Raw genomic sequence first — 15635 nt, 5'->3', positions numbered from 1 at the left:
AAAGAGCTCAGAGCCAACAATATCGTTTAGCACAAAACCTTTATCAGCCCTTTAAAGGTAGGATCCTTCAAACACAGGGTTGAAGGATCCTACACCTTGAGTTTTGCGGGACTCCAGAGGCACCAGCAGCTTTAAATACCAATTTGCTGCTTTGCAATGGCATACGGAAGGCCCTTTGTCGGCGGTGACTGTACCAACGCAATCATCTATCTGCGTAAAAAAGAGATGCGATATTATGATTTCCATCATTTTTTAAAATAAATTTACTGTGTCTTATTTATTTATAGAGTTATTTATTTTATCATATCCTATTTATTTATTTAATTTTGAACACTTTGGAGTTCCATAAATGACAGTCAGTAAAATTTTCAAGTCATTAACCATTAGGGTGTAATTTGAATTTTATTGAACAATAATAACGATAATGATAACAATATTTATTTAAAAAATAAAAAAACTGAAAACGCACTGTTCCAAATTATTATGCACAACAGCGTTAAAACATTTTATAGGTTGTAAAGAACAGAAAATGGGCTTTTGTTGAATTTGCAGCATTAGGAGGTCATATTTACTCAAAGTAAAAGCTATTTCAATCAAAAACATCCTAACAGGGCATGTTACAGCTTAACATAGGACCCCTTATCTGATATCACCTTCACAATTCCATTAGACCTGTGGGTTTTTGGACTATTTCTGCTTGAATTTTTTTGCAGGATGTCAGAATAGCCTCCCAGAGATACAGTTTTGATGTGAACTGCCTCCCACCCTCATAGATCTTGCTTGAGGATGCTCTAAAGGTTCTCAATGGGGTTAAGGTTAGGGGAGGATGGTGGCGACACCATGAGTTTCTCATCTTTTATGCCCATAGCAGCCAATAACACAGAGATATTCTTTCCAGCATGAGATGGTACATTGCCATGGATGATTTTGCTACTAAAGGCACGTTCTTCTTTTTGTACCATGGAAGAAAGTGGTCACACAAAAACTCTATATACTTTGCTGAGGTCATTTTCACACCTTCAGGGACCCTAAAGGGGCCTACCAGCTCTCACCCCATGATTCCGACCCAAAACATGACTCCGCAACCTCCTTGTTGACATCGCAGCCTTGTTGGGACATAGTGGCCATCCACCAACCATCCACTACTCCATCCATCTGGACCATCCGGGGTTGCACGACACTCATCAGTAAACAAGACTGTTTAAAAATTAGTCTTCATGTATGCCTGGGCCCACTGCAACCGTTTCTGCTTCTGGTTAGGGGTGGCCGAAGTAAGTTTATGCACAACTGCAAGCATCTGAAGAATCCTACACCTTGAGGTTCACAGGACTCCAGAAGCACCAGCAGCTTCAAAAACCAATTTGCTGCTTTGCAATGGCATTTTAGCAGCTGCAATCTTAATCCGATGAATTTGTCTAGAAAAAACCTTCCTCATTCAGCCTTTATCTGTGCTCTGAATCAGCCACAAATGTCTTCACGGTACAATGATCACGCTTAAGTTTTCGTGAAATATCTAATGTTTTCATACACCTTGTCCAAGGCATTGCACTATTTGATGCTTTTCGGCAGCAGAGAGACCCTTTTTCTTTCTTATATTTCTTAAAACCTGTGGCCTGCTTAATAATGAACAACAAATAGTGGAACAACCTTCTTCCGCACTTTTCCTTTAATTGAGCTCATCTGGCAAACTAATTATCACAGTTGTCTGAGATTCATTTCAGTGATCCAAAGAGCCCTAAGACACAATACCATCCATAAGTTTAATTTTAAAACTAAAAGTGTAATGTTTATGACACTTACATCCAATTTGTATAATAATTTGGAACGCAGTGTACTGTAGGTGTTCAATGAATCAATTCAGTGAACTATTTGCACCCATATTTAAGGAGAGTAAAAGTTGTTCCTATAATGTCACAGTATATTGCTAACCTTGCTATATCATCACGATGACCTTTCAACCTATCTGCACACTTAAAATGACAAACATGTAATGTGAAACAACAATATATAAAATTTGACCTTAAACCTCTGGTGCATGGTGGCTCAGCGATTAGCAACGTCACACCACACCACCAGGGAAAGGGGGTTCAAGTCCTGTCTCCAGTCTGGCTTCCAAATTGCTGTAGTGCTTGATGTGTGTGTGTGTGTGTGAATGTAAGTACGCCACCTTGTTCCCTGGGACAGACTCTAATGCCTCCTTCCTGATCCTACACAGGAAAGCAAGCAAGCAATGAATGAATTAATTAATTAAACCTTAAAAAATATAACTGTATAATAAATAAATTCCCCCCCTCCCCCCCAAAAAATCATCATCTTCCTGCTTAAAGGGTCAAGGAAATAAAAACGACTTCTCTTTTACAACCTACAACACATCAAATTGGTGTTTTTAATTTTTTTAATGAAACCATTTTACATCATCATCTCAGGCTTAAGATGCATTGCAGAAATGTCTAATGGTTGAATATGGTGTTAACCTGAACAACGTGTCATTTTGTAGAGCTATGGGAGAGGAAAAAGAACGCTGAAAGTTAAGGGATGCTCGTAGGGATAAAGAGTGAAAATGATGACAATAAAAAACTTTTTTTTTTAATGTAGAAAGATTTGCTAAATCTAAAACAACAATCATTTTTTTAAATAATTCATTTTAGTCAAAAATGTAATTTACATTTGTTCATGATCAATATGATTGACATAGATGTAAATCTTTCAAGCATGGGATCTGTAAAACTAATCTGTAATCTCGCATCAATGGCTTGCTGGTGTTAGAAAGCTGAAGTGCACAAACTTTTGCACCATACAAATATAGCAGCATGGTTGCAAAGGGAGCTTTCAGGTCGCCATCTGCTGGGACTTGTGCTTCAGTGCTGATCTATTAATCCATCTCACAAACACACACACAATTGTATTTCCTCGAAATATTAACTCTAAGCAGAGATCAAAAAATAGGTCTGATACATGTTATCACCAGCTGTAAACCTGAGCATTGACATGTTTATGATATTTTATCAGGTAGAATCCTGCAGAGGACGTCGCTCGGATTCCTTCCAGACTTCACCTGTCCAGTTTGAGTGAGCCCTAATATGATCTTCTGTTGTTGTAGTCCATCCGCCTCAATTTTCAACATGCATTTATAACATGCTTTGCTGCTCACAGCAGTTTTAAAGAGTGATTATACTGTACAGTATGAGTTACTGTGGCATGTAGAATGCTGACCATGCTCATTATTATTATTATTATTATTATTTTATTCTGTCCCAATTTAAGAGACTGTTGTGTGGACAAACCTGAAAGAATCATGGAGGATTTTCCATATAATAATTAAAATAACTGATTTGTCAAATAAAAAAAAATAATTAAGAAAGAAAATTACAGAATTTTTATTGATCTTCCTTTTTTTAACCAGATATTTCTCCCCCAAATAAACATGAGGTAGCATGTTATTATTATAACATTTTTTTGTAATAAACTAAAATATTTAATAGGTAGTTATGTAACTGCAAGTCATTTGTGATGCATATTTTAACTAATTATGTATGGCTAACAGTTTTTAAGTTAACAGTAACTTAAAGAAAAAAACAGCAGTGCTGTATGTTTATATTTACAAACTTACAAAAGTGTTTAAGTGTGTACATACTGGAAGACATGCAGCTTCAGAAATTCATCTTTTACACCTTTATTAGTCTTAAAAAATCAAACTTCATTTCCCATATAACACAATGATAATAGTTTTACAGGATTCACACTAACAAAACACGAGAAATGATTTGAAGTTATTTCATGATGCACAGATTATTGATTGATGAAATTTTAAGTCTCTGCATAAAGAAATTGCATAAAACAGATCTTCCTGTTATTTCCTTCACTGTTACAGATGCTAGCTGCTTGTTATGTTAAACCAAATGGAATTAATTTGGCTAAGGGGTCTTAACAGGAACATGGCATTAAGTGACAATTTTACAGTTTCAGCTTCTTACCTTACACTGATTAGCACATCAACATATGCATAAGTGTCATGTCTTACTGTAATTAAAACAAATGCCAGCGAGTTACAGTCAGTAGAGGAATCTAGTGGTATAATTTTAGCAATTCTGACCAATCAAGACATTCGAACTTCGAAAACGTAATACAGAATATCTTGGGAATTCATTCATTCATTCATTGTCTACACTACTTAATCCTGTATTTAGGGTCGCAGAGGCCTGGAGCCAATCCTGGGAGAATTAGGGCATGAGGCAGGGTACACCCTGGACAGGGTGCCAATCTATGGCAGGGCACACACTTATTCACACCAATTAGCCTAATCTGCATGTCTTTGGACTGTGGGAGGAAACCCACCAAACACGGGGAAAACATGCAACTCCAGGCCACACATGATGGGAATCGAACCTTGTGAATATTTTGGATAAATTTAAGAGAAAATTTTAAACACTAATTTTTTTATTTCAATGGACTAAGTCGAAGTTTTGCACTTTTTCCGTGAACTTTACACTGAAATGAACTATGATGTGACTAAAACTATAAAACAAATTTGACTTAAAGTAAAAAGACTTACACTTGAAGTGAATAAGTGAATCCAATTGTCAAAATTAGCACTGATTAAAATAGACTTCCATTAACTCTTGGCTACATTTGCAACGGCTTTAATGCTAACCTGTGCTAAGCTAAACTCAGGCAGCAAAATGTCTTTGCTGTTTGAGTTGTCAGGGAAAAAAGGTACATTGTACATATTTGAGTTACTTGGCTAAGTGTTAAATTTCATTATTTGGCTAAAAAGTAAACCACCACATTAGCTGCGATAAATACCTTTTGATATCGTTCATGTTCTAGTTAAAAAATTTGTTGAAGGACTTCCAGCCCATTGAAAATGCTTTTAATAAAGTTGGAGGAACATTTAAGCAATGACGACAAATAATTAACACCGTTAGTAAGTCGTTTTTAAATGTAGATCAGTGTTGTAACTAGAGTCTTAAAAGCAATGGAAACGTACTGAAGTGTCCAGGTATGGGTTGTACACGTGTGTGCAGTGGTGTGGTGAGAGAAAACTGGGCATCAACACTACATAACATTACCAAAACCAATAAAAAGGTGAACATTGCGCTGTAGGAACTCTTCTGCGGTATTCACCTCCCACAATGCACTGCAGCACAGGTGTTCTGGACGTTCAGGGTCACCACTGGTCCCGTCTTGGAGTCGGACGTCTGTTTGAGAAGAACCGCAATGAAAGCGATGAGAACTAAGCAGGCATGTTAGAGACGTTTAGACAACCTGAAAACTTTGTGTATGTGTGTGTGTGTTTTACCATCCAGTGGGTTTATTTCGGAAAGTCAACGTTTTACTAACGTGAAGTGACACGAGCATCTCGCAGTGACCTACTTTCAGAGCTGACCACATGTCTTGCAAAATCAAGTCAGCATTTTTTTTTTTTGCTTTCTGGAAGTGAAAGAGTCCTTATTCGCATATGCATGTTAAAGGGTTAAATTATTCATAAACTAATACCAGTTGTTTAGTAATTATACCACTTTAAAACCAAAAGTGCATGTGTGATTAAGAGTGAGAATTGTAAAAGGGGCTGGGTACAATTTCGGTACTTGGAACCACATGGGTGGAAAATACAAGGCCTGTTCAAGTCAAACCAGGACTTTTGATTGTGCAGAATAATAGAACACTGTTATGAGAGTAAAAACTCACTTTATTTTTGCTCTAAATAAAACGCTGCTACACTAATGCACTTATCCCAGTGTTTCACTAGTGCTTGGATGCCAAGTTTTCTCAGGAGGCTGAGCCATGAAAACTTAAAACACTGGCCTCCTTGGAACTCCTTTAATGGCTTTAGTGTAATACTTACTTATTATTTACTTTAGTATTATTAAAACTGAATAGATAATTACATCTCCTAAAAAAGGTTCCTTTTTTTTTTTTTTTTACTTTAAAATAAGGTTGAGTGACTTTAAAGATCTTAACACCGAAACCATGGGTGTCCAACTCTTTATAGGCAACACCCCACATTATATATCCTTAATCATATTCCTTGTGTTTGTAAGTAAAGAAATGACTGCACTTCTACAAATGACACAGATGCAGTATAATAAAATTCGATTTACTAATGGCCCTACCATTTTCTTATTGTTTTCCTCCCTAGTGGAGTCAAAGTTTTTATTGATATTTTTTAAGATTGATTCAGACTATACAAGTACACAATAGATAAGAATATTTTTTTTGAAAATGACAAGTAATACCATTATTGTTTTGTCCTTGCACATCTGTATACAAAAAAATAATTTTTGAAAATTGTTTTCTGCAGCCTGTACTTTTAGTAAGCTACAGTCTTAATCAAAAGTTTAGGCACCCCTTGATAAATAACAGATTTGGGTGATTTTTAATTGAAAAGATGTTAATACAGTCTCTCTTGAAAATAGAAAAAATGCACAGTATTTTCAGCAAACATTAATGCATAGTTACTTTTATGTCTTAATTGGAACAAAAATTAAAAATTAAAAACATTATTGGGGCACTGTGCAAAAGTTTGGCCACCCCAAATAATCAGTACTTAGTAACACCTCTTCTGGCAGATATCACAGCTTGCAAATGCTTTTTCTAGCCAGCTTAAAGTCTTTCAATACTTTTACTTGGGATTTTCTAGTTCTGTAATAGTCTTTGGTCGTCTTGCATGCACAGCTCTTTTAAGATCTATCCACAAAATTTTAATGATGTTTAAATCAGGGGACATTTCAAAACCTTTGTCTTGCGTCTCTTCCATAGTGGCGTTCGAGGTATGTTTAGGATTATAGTCCTGTTGTAGAAGTCATCCTCTCTTCAGCTTCAGCTTTTTTTTACAGATGGTGTGATGTTTGCTTTCAGAATTTGCTGGTATTTAGTGGAATCCATTCTTTCCTCCATCTGTGCAATGTTTCCTGTGCCACTGGCTGCAACACAACCCCAAAGCATGTTAGATCCACTCCCATGCTTAATAGTTGGCAAGGTGTTTTTTTCATGAAATGCTGCTCTTTTTTTCCCCCCAAACAGGCATTTGGTGTTTGTGGACAAAGGGTTCTATCTTAACTTCTTCAATCCACAGCACTTGTTTCCAAAATGTATCAGGCTTCTGTAGATGTTCTGTTGCATACTTCTGATGTTGGATTTTATGACAGGAATGCAGGTAAGGTTGTCTTCTGCTGACTCTTCCATAAAGGTCTTCCGGAACGGTGCACCTCCACTACTGAGTCTGCTAAATCTTGAAGGTTTCTTGCATGCAAATGGGGGTTTTGGTTTGTCTTTCTGACCAGCATATGAGCAGGTCTCTCAGAGTTTTCTTGGTTTTCCAGATCTCATCTTGACCTCCACAGTTCCTCTGATCTGCCATCTCTTAATTACAATTCTGATTGTGGAAACTGCAATCTGACAACGTTTGCTATCTTCTTGTACCCTTTTCCTGCTTTATGGGCATCAATAACTTTCATTTTCAGAGTCTTACACAGCTGCTTAGAGGAACCCATGGTTATTGAGTATCTGCAAGTGTGTGCACAAGGTTTGAACAGTTAAAGTATTTGTAAAGCTTTGAAATTGGCATTTTCTAATGACAGCTGTTGCCATGCATCAGATCCAACAAACTGATTAAGGTCTGAAACTGTGTAAAAAGATCCTGAGACTCTGGAACACTTAGGGTGCCCAAACTTTTGCACAGTGCCATAATAATGTTTGTATTTTTTCCATTTCTAAGAGAGACTGTGGTGACATCTTTTTTAATAAAACAAAATCTGTTATTTATCAAGGGATGCCTAAATTTTTGCATAAGACTATATTTAGGCCCAACTTTCCTTTCATGTGACTGAGATCACGTGACCCAAGACCTTATAATTTCCTTCAAAATAACCATCATGGTGGACAGAGTCAACTCGCAAAAAATGCGCAAACTTTTTTACAGAATCTACCAAAAAAAATTTACTTTGTTTTACTTGTATGGGACATCTTGTTTGTGTTGACACTGTGTCAATACTCATTAATACTTATTAACATCTGCCAAAGATTGGTGTGTACACCGGATTAGCCTTGCTTGATTAAAAACCTCAAAAATAATTAAAGTCGCAGAAACACTTCAGTTGTGTTTGCATTAAATGTCTTACCGCCGATGTTGAGTGGCGGATGTCTCGTCCAATCAACAGTAAGAATTTAATTAGCAAACTATCTCTACCTCTTACAATTTGTCTGAATTTGTGTTTTCTGATTTGGTATTTTTGTTTCTGAATTTGTTGTTGTGTTTTCGAATTTATTTTGTTTTGTACTTCTCGGCCACCGTACAGAGCACTCACCTTTTTTTGTAAAACTTTCTATTAATATCTTATTTCCTAATGTTGATTTGTCAGCAGCTAACTTACGTAGCTAGCATACATAAAAACAGTACAGTGCAAAAATAAAAAATTTTGGTAAAACAGTCATATTTTTTCATACACATCTATCTTCCGAACGGAATAATTTTTTCAGTTTATACTTTTGTTTATTAATATTTTAATATTTTATTTCGACAATATTGTGGAGCAACTTCGTATACCAACAACATTTCATAAGATACAATTGCGACCATAAACACACAAAAATTATAAATAATAATATAGTATAATTTGAGATTCTGTTTTTGGAAACTAATCAACTCTGTGGCAATAACAGTTTTATTACAGCACCCTGTTCTCGATTTTTTTCCTACAACTGCATGACAAGAAGCATATTGACAATATGCTTTTGCACCTATACTATACATATACAAGGGTGAGTCAAAAAACATCTTTACTCCGGTCATATTAAAACTTCTGTTGGCCGCAATGACTTATTAGCACTTTTCGTTCGAGGCTACTGTCTCCCCATTTACAGCTGTGCAGTTGTAAACATGTTATAAATTGATACGTTTTCTGGGACACTCAAGGGCCAGTATTGAAACATTATCAGGAAAAAGGTTCAATAACCAACAGTGCTCAATACACTGAGATGATTATTGAAGTGCTGATGCCTAAACTTTAGATTAAATGCAGAAGACTGCTATCCAAGGGTGTTGTGATCTTGCACGACGATACACGTCCATACATTCTGCCCAAACTGTCAACAATCTGCAAAAACTTGAGTTATCTTGAGTTGTTCAAGCATCCCCCCATAGTACGAAAGCTTGTTGACAGATACACAAAGTGTATTGAAAAGTAAGGAGATAATGTTGAAAAATAATGTATTTGTACTTTTTTCATTAATTATAATACATTCTTATCCAGAGTGCGGATAAGTTTTGACTCATCCTTGTACACTGAAAATTTGACTGTGATTCGTACACCTGTAGAAACACTGTACTTTTAGCTCCTGATCATGCTTGTGTTCATTTCAATAACAGTGTGAAACAGCGTCATGCAGATGGACAGATGCAGCAAGGAGACGGAAAGGAAATCAAAGACACAAGGAAACACCAATCACCACAGGAAGTCCCTTTTATTGTACACAATACCTCTTTTATTAGCTAATTTTTTTTCCAAATTTTCACCATTTGCTCAGAGTGCATTAATAGCTACAGAGGCACTTGACAAGGATAGATGATTTCAAAAAAAAAAAAAAAAAAAAAAAAAAAAAAAACGAAAGGAATAAAAACAGCAGAACTATACAGGGTGGTCACCTGTTTCTACCCCAGAAACCAGAGAGATGAGACATGTGAAGAGTTTCAGAGAAGAGACTATGCAATATGGGATGCCAAACATACATAAATACATATGTATGTTTGTATGTATGTATACACATAAGGGGTGTTCAAGTCAAACTGGGACTGGATTGTGCAGAATAACAGAACACAGTTACAAAAGTAAAAACTCAAGTTATTTCTCTATATAATCCCCTGCTCAACTAATACACTTCTCCCAGCGTTTCATGGGAGCAATAGAAATGTAGCAATGGAAATCCCTATAATGTGTGGTAAAACCCTATTAAGTGGGTTCAACAAGTTACTGACTAACTAATCCATCAATTTTCAATGATTAGGCGTTCCACTGGCTAAATGTTCACAGGAACAGCTGGAGTGGGCTCAGAGCCACCTCGGCTGTGATCATCATTCACGAAAGTACGGACATCTTCTGTAAATGTTGGTTTTATGTCTTCATTCACAAGAAATTTCATTTTTTAAAGTCCTACTTAGACTCGAACACCCCATGTGTGCACGCATACTTTATAGATCACAATTTATTATCTATTATCCATAGCACACTATTCATAAAGGAAACCCTCATTGTAAATTAGCGCTTTATATTATCCGACACTTTATTCTGACATGCTGGAATTTGCCAGACATCTCCGATCACCTCGTCCATCTTCACATCAGAGTTTAAATGAATCCACTATTAATCCTAAAGCAAAATTCAAGAAATCATCATCATCATCACCCATCAACACTAACATCCTTTTTGAACCTGTTAAATAAAATAAAATCAAACTTCGAACATTATTCTGCGATCTGATCTAATCTGAGGGGTGAAACCCACAGGGACCAATGCTAGGTCCAATCAGACTTACTTATGATTAGTAATTAATGACCCCCTCCCCCTCATGCTGCTCTTATTGATTTATAGATGAGACCTGGCCACCTCAGCCATCTGGCCACCTCCCGGCACTTTCTGACACACTATTCCTCCGACAGCATAATGACAAATGAAAACAAACAAACAAAAAAGAAATCAAAACATCGATGACAAATGCCCAGGTTATAAATAATACACTCAAAAAAAACCAAAAAAACGTTTAAAAACCCAACCTGTACGTGTATGTATATATTTCCTTAAAGCGCCCACAGTCCCACAGCCCAGTTAATGCACTGTTTATTAGTAACCAACTTTAAAAGCGCTGACGTTTGGTTAGGACAGCTTGTAACGTTGACGTCTTCGTGTTTCTATTCACAGACACACAAATGAACACGACTTTTCCTTTGTAATTACTGTTATTATTATTATTATTATTATAACAGTCGATGCACTCCATTTTGAGACCCTGTTCATACAATCTGGGTTAAAATCGTCAACCTGAGGGGTAGTTTGGACCAAATAATGCTAACAATAGTATTCATTCATGCAAAAAAAAAAAAAGTAAAAGATATTGAATACCTATATTCATACGCTTCCCCTCCCTCCCCAAGACGTTTCTTCAGAGCTTCTATAAGACCAGATGTACCAACTTGTTTCATATTCATTCCTGTAACTTTATAAATAATTAAACGAGGAGAATTGAGGTTTCAGAGCATATCGTAAAAATTTATGGTTTGTAATAAGATATTTTTGTTGCATCACACCCATGTTAGCTACCGTATGTTCAAACTACCCCTTTGCGTCTTCCGTACGCTGCCTCTGTTCGCCTTAACAAGGCTCGCTCCGTCCCTGAATGTAAAACCGAGGCAACCTATGCCTCAAGAGATGAATTTAAATTACATACATGTCTAGAAGTCTAAATTAGGTTAACCAATCAGATCAGGACTGCGAAAACCTGAGCTATAGCTTAACTAGCCAAGACAGGACTGAATAACCGGTCCTATTTCCTGTCACGCGGATTATTTTCACATACACGGATTACTCTTTTGTATACACACACCAAGTCGTTACAGAACGCTGTGGGGTATTGGAACATTCTGCTAAAACCTAAGCACTCTTTAATCAAAGCGATTCCAGATTTGATGTACAGACCACTCAATGGATTTTAAAGGCTGGGATTATGATGGAAGGTTAAAGAGAATGACGGCATTTTATTAAATGGAAAAACCAGGTCTCGGCTAGCTCCTAGTAAGCAAACTATACTATACATTCAGTGGAAAAAAACTAACAAACAAACAAACAAACAGAAAACTAAACACGTCACCCAAAGCGAATCTCATCGATGCATGGTTAAAGCATTGGCCCCTGGAGGCCAACCGAGCAAATAATATAAGAGATGGAAAAAAAAAGTAAAGAAGAGTTAGAGAAGTGGTTTGAATCGTTGTACTAACTTACAGCCTGCATATGGAATTTTAATAATGTGCCTAAAGGAGAAAATTAGCAGCGTTTTTTTTTTTTTTTTAATCACAGAACAGTCTGGATCAACTCAAAAGGTGGATATTTATTGGTCAGGCTGGATGTACAGACAATTTTTTTTGTTTGTTTTTAAAAAAAATCCCCAAATCTTCAGCATTCTAACCCTACAGCCTCCTCCCTGCTCTTTATTTCTCGTTCTTGGCCCATATTCGCAGATCGTTTGAGAGAGAGTGTGTGTGTTTGTGTAGTGAAGGCCTAGTCTAGAAGGGAGGGCTCAGCAGGGCGGATTATGGTGGGTCGGGTGGGTGCGCCAGGAGGTCTTCGGCTGCAGGGAGAGAAGAGTGAGAGAGAATGAGAAGAGATGTTCCACCGAAAGAGAGTATATGTGAGAGAAAGAGAGAGAGAGATGGTGAAAGATAAAAAAACAAAACAAAAAGGAAATCCAGACTCTGTTCCAGAGTGAAGCCAGCGGATTTAGCCCTTACTTTATCTCTACTTTACTTTAAAGTGAACGATGCAGCAGTGCATTAGTCCTTTATTATGTCCAGCTTGCACTCAAATAAAAGCATCATCTCTAAGGTTAACAACACTGTCAATACCGACTCGAAGATCACGCAATGCATTCTGGGACTGAGATCCAGCTATTGAACGAATATGAAAAAGGTTAAAATTCTGGGTTACTGATTGGAAGGTCGGAGGGTTCAAAAGCTGCGATTGTTGAGGCCTTGAGAGAAATCTTTAACCTTATCTGCTCTGTAGGCTGTAGGTATATTCCAGTGCTGGATTCTGTAAGCGTCTATTCTCTATCTTATCTATATCTAATTTACCTTTCTCTAAAATATCACTCTGTGGAGGTCACCCTTCGACGCTGCACGTTTTATTCTAACCAAAATATAGAGCCGCTTATAGACCATGAGAGCTTTTACTCATATTACTACAGTATCTGAGCTGCACTCTGACTGGAACGCAAGTCAAAGCAGAAAGAGAGAGAGAGAGAGATAAAGAGAGAGGGGGAAAGACGAGCCATGATGAGAGCATTCTGCTTGAGTGTCAAATTATGACAGATAGATGAATAAATCCCACAGTGAGGTTAGAGTACTCCCTGGAGTACATTAGCTAACATAAAAAAACATTAGTGTTGAATAAACTCACACACATACACACATTTTTACCTGGGCACCCCGGGGGGCACGCGTGCGGGGCGAGAGGGCACCAGTGGCGGTGCACTAAATGGGTCCTGGCTGCTATTGCCAAAGGCGTTAATGGGCTGTCCTGGTCTGGATGGGATGGGCGGAGCACCAAAAGCAGGCGAAGGGTTCAGAGGAGGTGGTCCTGGGGTGGGGCCTCTGACTGCTGGCGGCCTGCTAGGGGGCGGGGCTACAGTGGCTGGTCTTCGCTGAGGGGTGGGGCTGTAAAGGACAGAGATGAGTGTGTCAACTGCTTAGATTACATGAACGGCAGAACAAATGGAGGTTAAACAACACTGACCTGGCCTCCTGGATCCAGGTGTCATTAACAGGCGGAGGTACGGGTACAGTGACGGTGGAGGTGCTGATGTCCCCAATGATGTGGAGCGCCTCCTTAAGGGCGTGGTACATGCGCAGCATCTCGTCCCTCCTCTGGGCCTGATCGGCCGACTCCTCCATCAGACTGTTCTGATCGCCTGAAGAGTACAGGTAGGCCAGGAGCTCCGAGTGGATGAAGTCCTTCGCCTGAAAATGAGAGGAGAAAGACAATAACCACTAAAACCGGTTTCCATAGTTTCACTTGCTCTAAAATCAACCAAGCAAAACAAGATTTTTTTTTTTTCATTTCATTAATGAAAGAAATTTAAGATTCAGACCAGAAACTTACTTAACTTTGAACGTACTTAGAAAGACAGGATCAGCAAATTACCAAAGACCTGAAACTTTATACCAAGCACTTAAGCACAGAACCTTATTTGGGAATGAAAACTTAATTTACACCAGGAATGTTCTTCTTCTGCTTTTTATCTTAAGAACCTTCTCAGAGTCAGGACCAGATGCCCAGCAGCTGCTTGGAATACCATAGAAACTGCTTTGAAACTGCATGGAATACCAAAGCATCTGTTGAGCATCCACCTGGACTAATAGAGGAACTTGCTAGCAACAACTTGGAAACAACTTGTAACAACTGTCGAGCATCCACCTGGATTACCATAGCAACTCCCTGGGAACCAACTGGAATACCATAGCAACTGACGAACACCACCTTCACAATCATCTTAAATAGCATAGCATGATCCTAGCAGCCCTCTAGTAACCACAAGAAACATTATCGCATCAACCTACCTAGCAACACCCTAGCAGCCACAAGGAACACCACAGAATTTCCTTTTTGTAGTTCATGACTGTAACCACTGTTAAAAACCTGTTTAGTCTACTGCTACAACATGAAATTTGATCTTTCTTCGGAACAAGATCACAAAATCACCTTCAGTCTTCAGAAGTTCTCTGGTTTATTTCTGGAGGTATTACTTAACATGTATTTGTTTAGATGTTTAAAGTCAGTTGTAGATTGGTTGTGCGTGCAGATGCAGTGTTCTGCTGAGCACGCGTTTCCACACGAAATGACTAAACTCATTTACGCCGCGTCCAATTTCATCTCGTCACACTGAGTCGACGACTTTCCGGATACACGTAAATTGATGATGCTTATGGTAGTTTCGGTTTCTCCCTCTCTTTGGTTGTTTGCAAACTGACGATAAGAAGTTGTTGAAGAGTTTTTGGGAAACAAACCTCTTGATGTCTCAGACAGACACCACAACAAGACCAGAAGAAACCAGATGAAAGTTAAAGATCAGTGTTCACTGGGAGGGCAGAGATTTGGAAATGAGCAAGCTCACGCCTTTCCACGTGAACGTCATTCTGAAAGCCCACGCACTCAAACCGAAAACCAAATAACGGCACGATCTGGGTTCTCACGCACACGTGCATACGCACACACACACACACACATACAAACCAGACGTACATTGTTGATCATGAGGTGCATGATGGTCTTGGGCATCAGGTCTCTGATGGTCTTGTTGACGATGCCGATGTAGGAGTCCACCAGGTTACGGATGGTTTCCACCTGCCTCTCCAGCTGAGGGTCCATGGAGAAGGTGTCCACTGAACCCCCTTCTTCTGCATCTGCCTACACACAGATACACACACTGCCACATTAATTAAGCTGGCTATATACAAATGTATATGTTAATCGCACTCATGAAAATGCATTACACATTTAGTTAGTGGGGGGGGGGCGGGGTCGCCACATCCTATGCGTCGCTTTAAGTTGGTAAAAAGTATACATGGGGAAAAAAAGCCAATTTTTTTATGTAGCACTACAAGTTCCAGATAGTTTATACAGACAGATATATAACTGATAGGTATAGATATTCTAGAGCATCTCTGAACACACAGCACATTTAACAAAACCTAAAGCAGATGGGCTACAGCAGCAGAGGACCACACTGGGAGTCGCTCCTGTCAGCTAAGAACAGGGAACCATGGGTACGATTCACGTGGGCTCACTAAAACTGGACAACATAAAAATGGAAACATGTTGCTTAGTTTAATTAGTCTCAATGTTTGCTGTGACTTTTGAAATTCAGAAACT

The 15635-nt window shown here is 38.3% G+C and overlaps 1 protein-coding gene across 4 annotated transcripts in view; it reads right to left on the bottom strand.

Moving 5' to 3' along the window:
• Window positions 1-4810: 4810 nt before the first annotated feature.
• The window catches only part of dnm2a (dynamin 2a), a 52092-nt gene continuing 41267 nt past the window's right edge, over window positions 4811-15635 (bottom strand). For 3 of the 4 annotated variants that reach the window (XM_053493185.1, XM_053493184.1, XM_053493186.1), the window contains 4 exons: window positions 15006-15170; window positions 13500-13723; window positions 13184-13420; window positions 9444-12336 (listed from right to left, as the gene is read on the bottom strand). In XM_053493185.1, coding sequence (XP_053349160.1) covers window positions 12267-12336; window positions 13184-13420; window positions 13500-13723; window positions 15006-15170 — 696 coding nt within the window. In that variant the 3' untranslated portion in view covers window positions 9444-12266. Of the gene's footprint in view, window positions 5199-9443; window positions 12337-13183; window positions 13421-13499; window positions 13724-15005; window positions 15171-15635 lie in introns of those variants that run through there. The other variant, XM_053493187.1, reaches the window with a different exon arrangement.

Source organism: Clarias gariepinus, chromosome 3 (assembly GCF_024256425.1).
Source record: "Clarias gariepinus isolate MV-2021 ecotype Netherlands chromosome 3, CGAR_prim_01v2, whole genome shotgun sequence".
NCBI classification, from domain to species: Eukaryota; Metazoa; Chordata; class Actinopteri; order Siluriformes; family Clariidae; genus Clarias; species Clarias gariepinus.
This window is presented reverse-complemented; position numbering and strand designations above follow the sequence as displayed.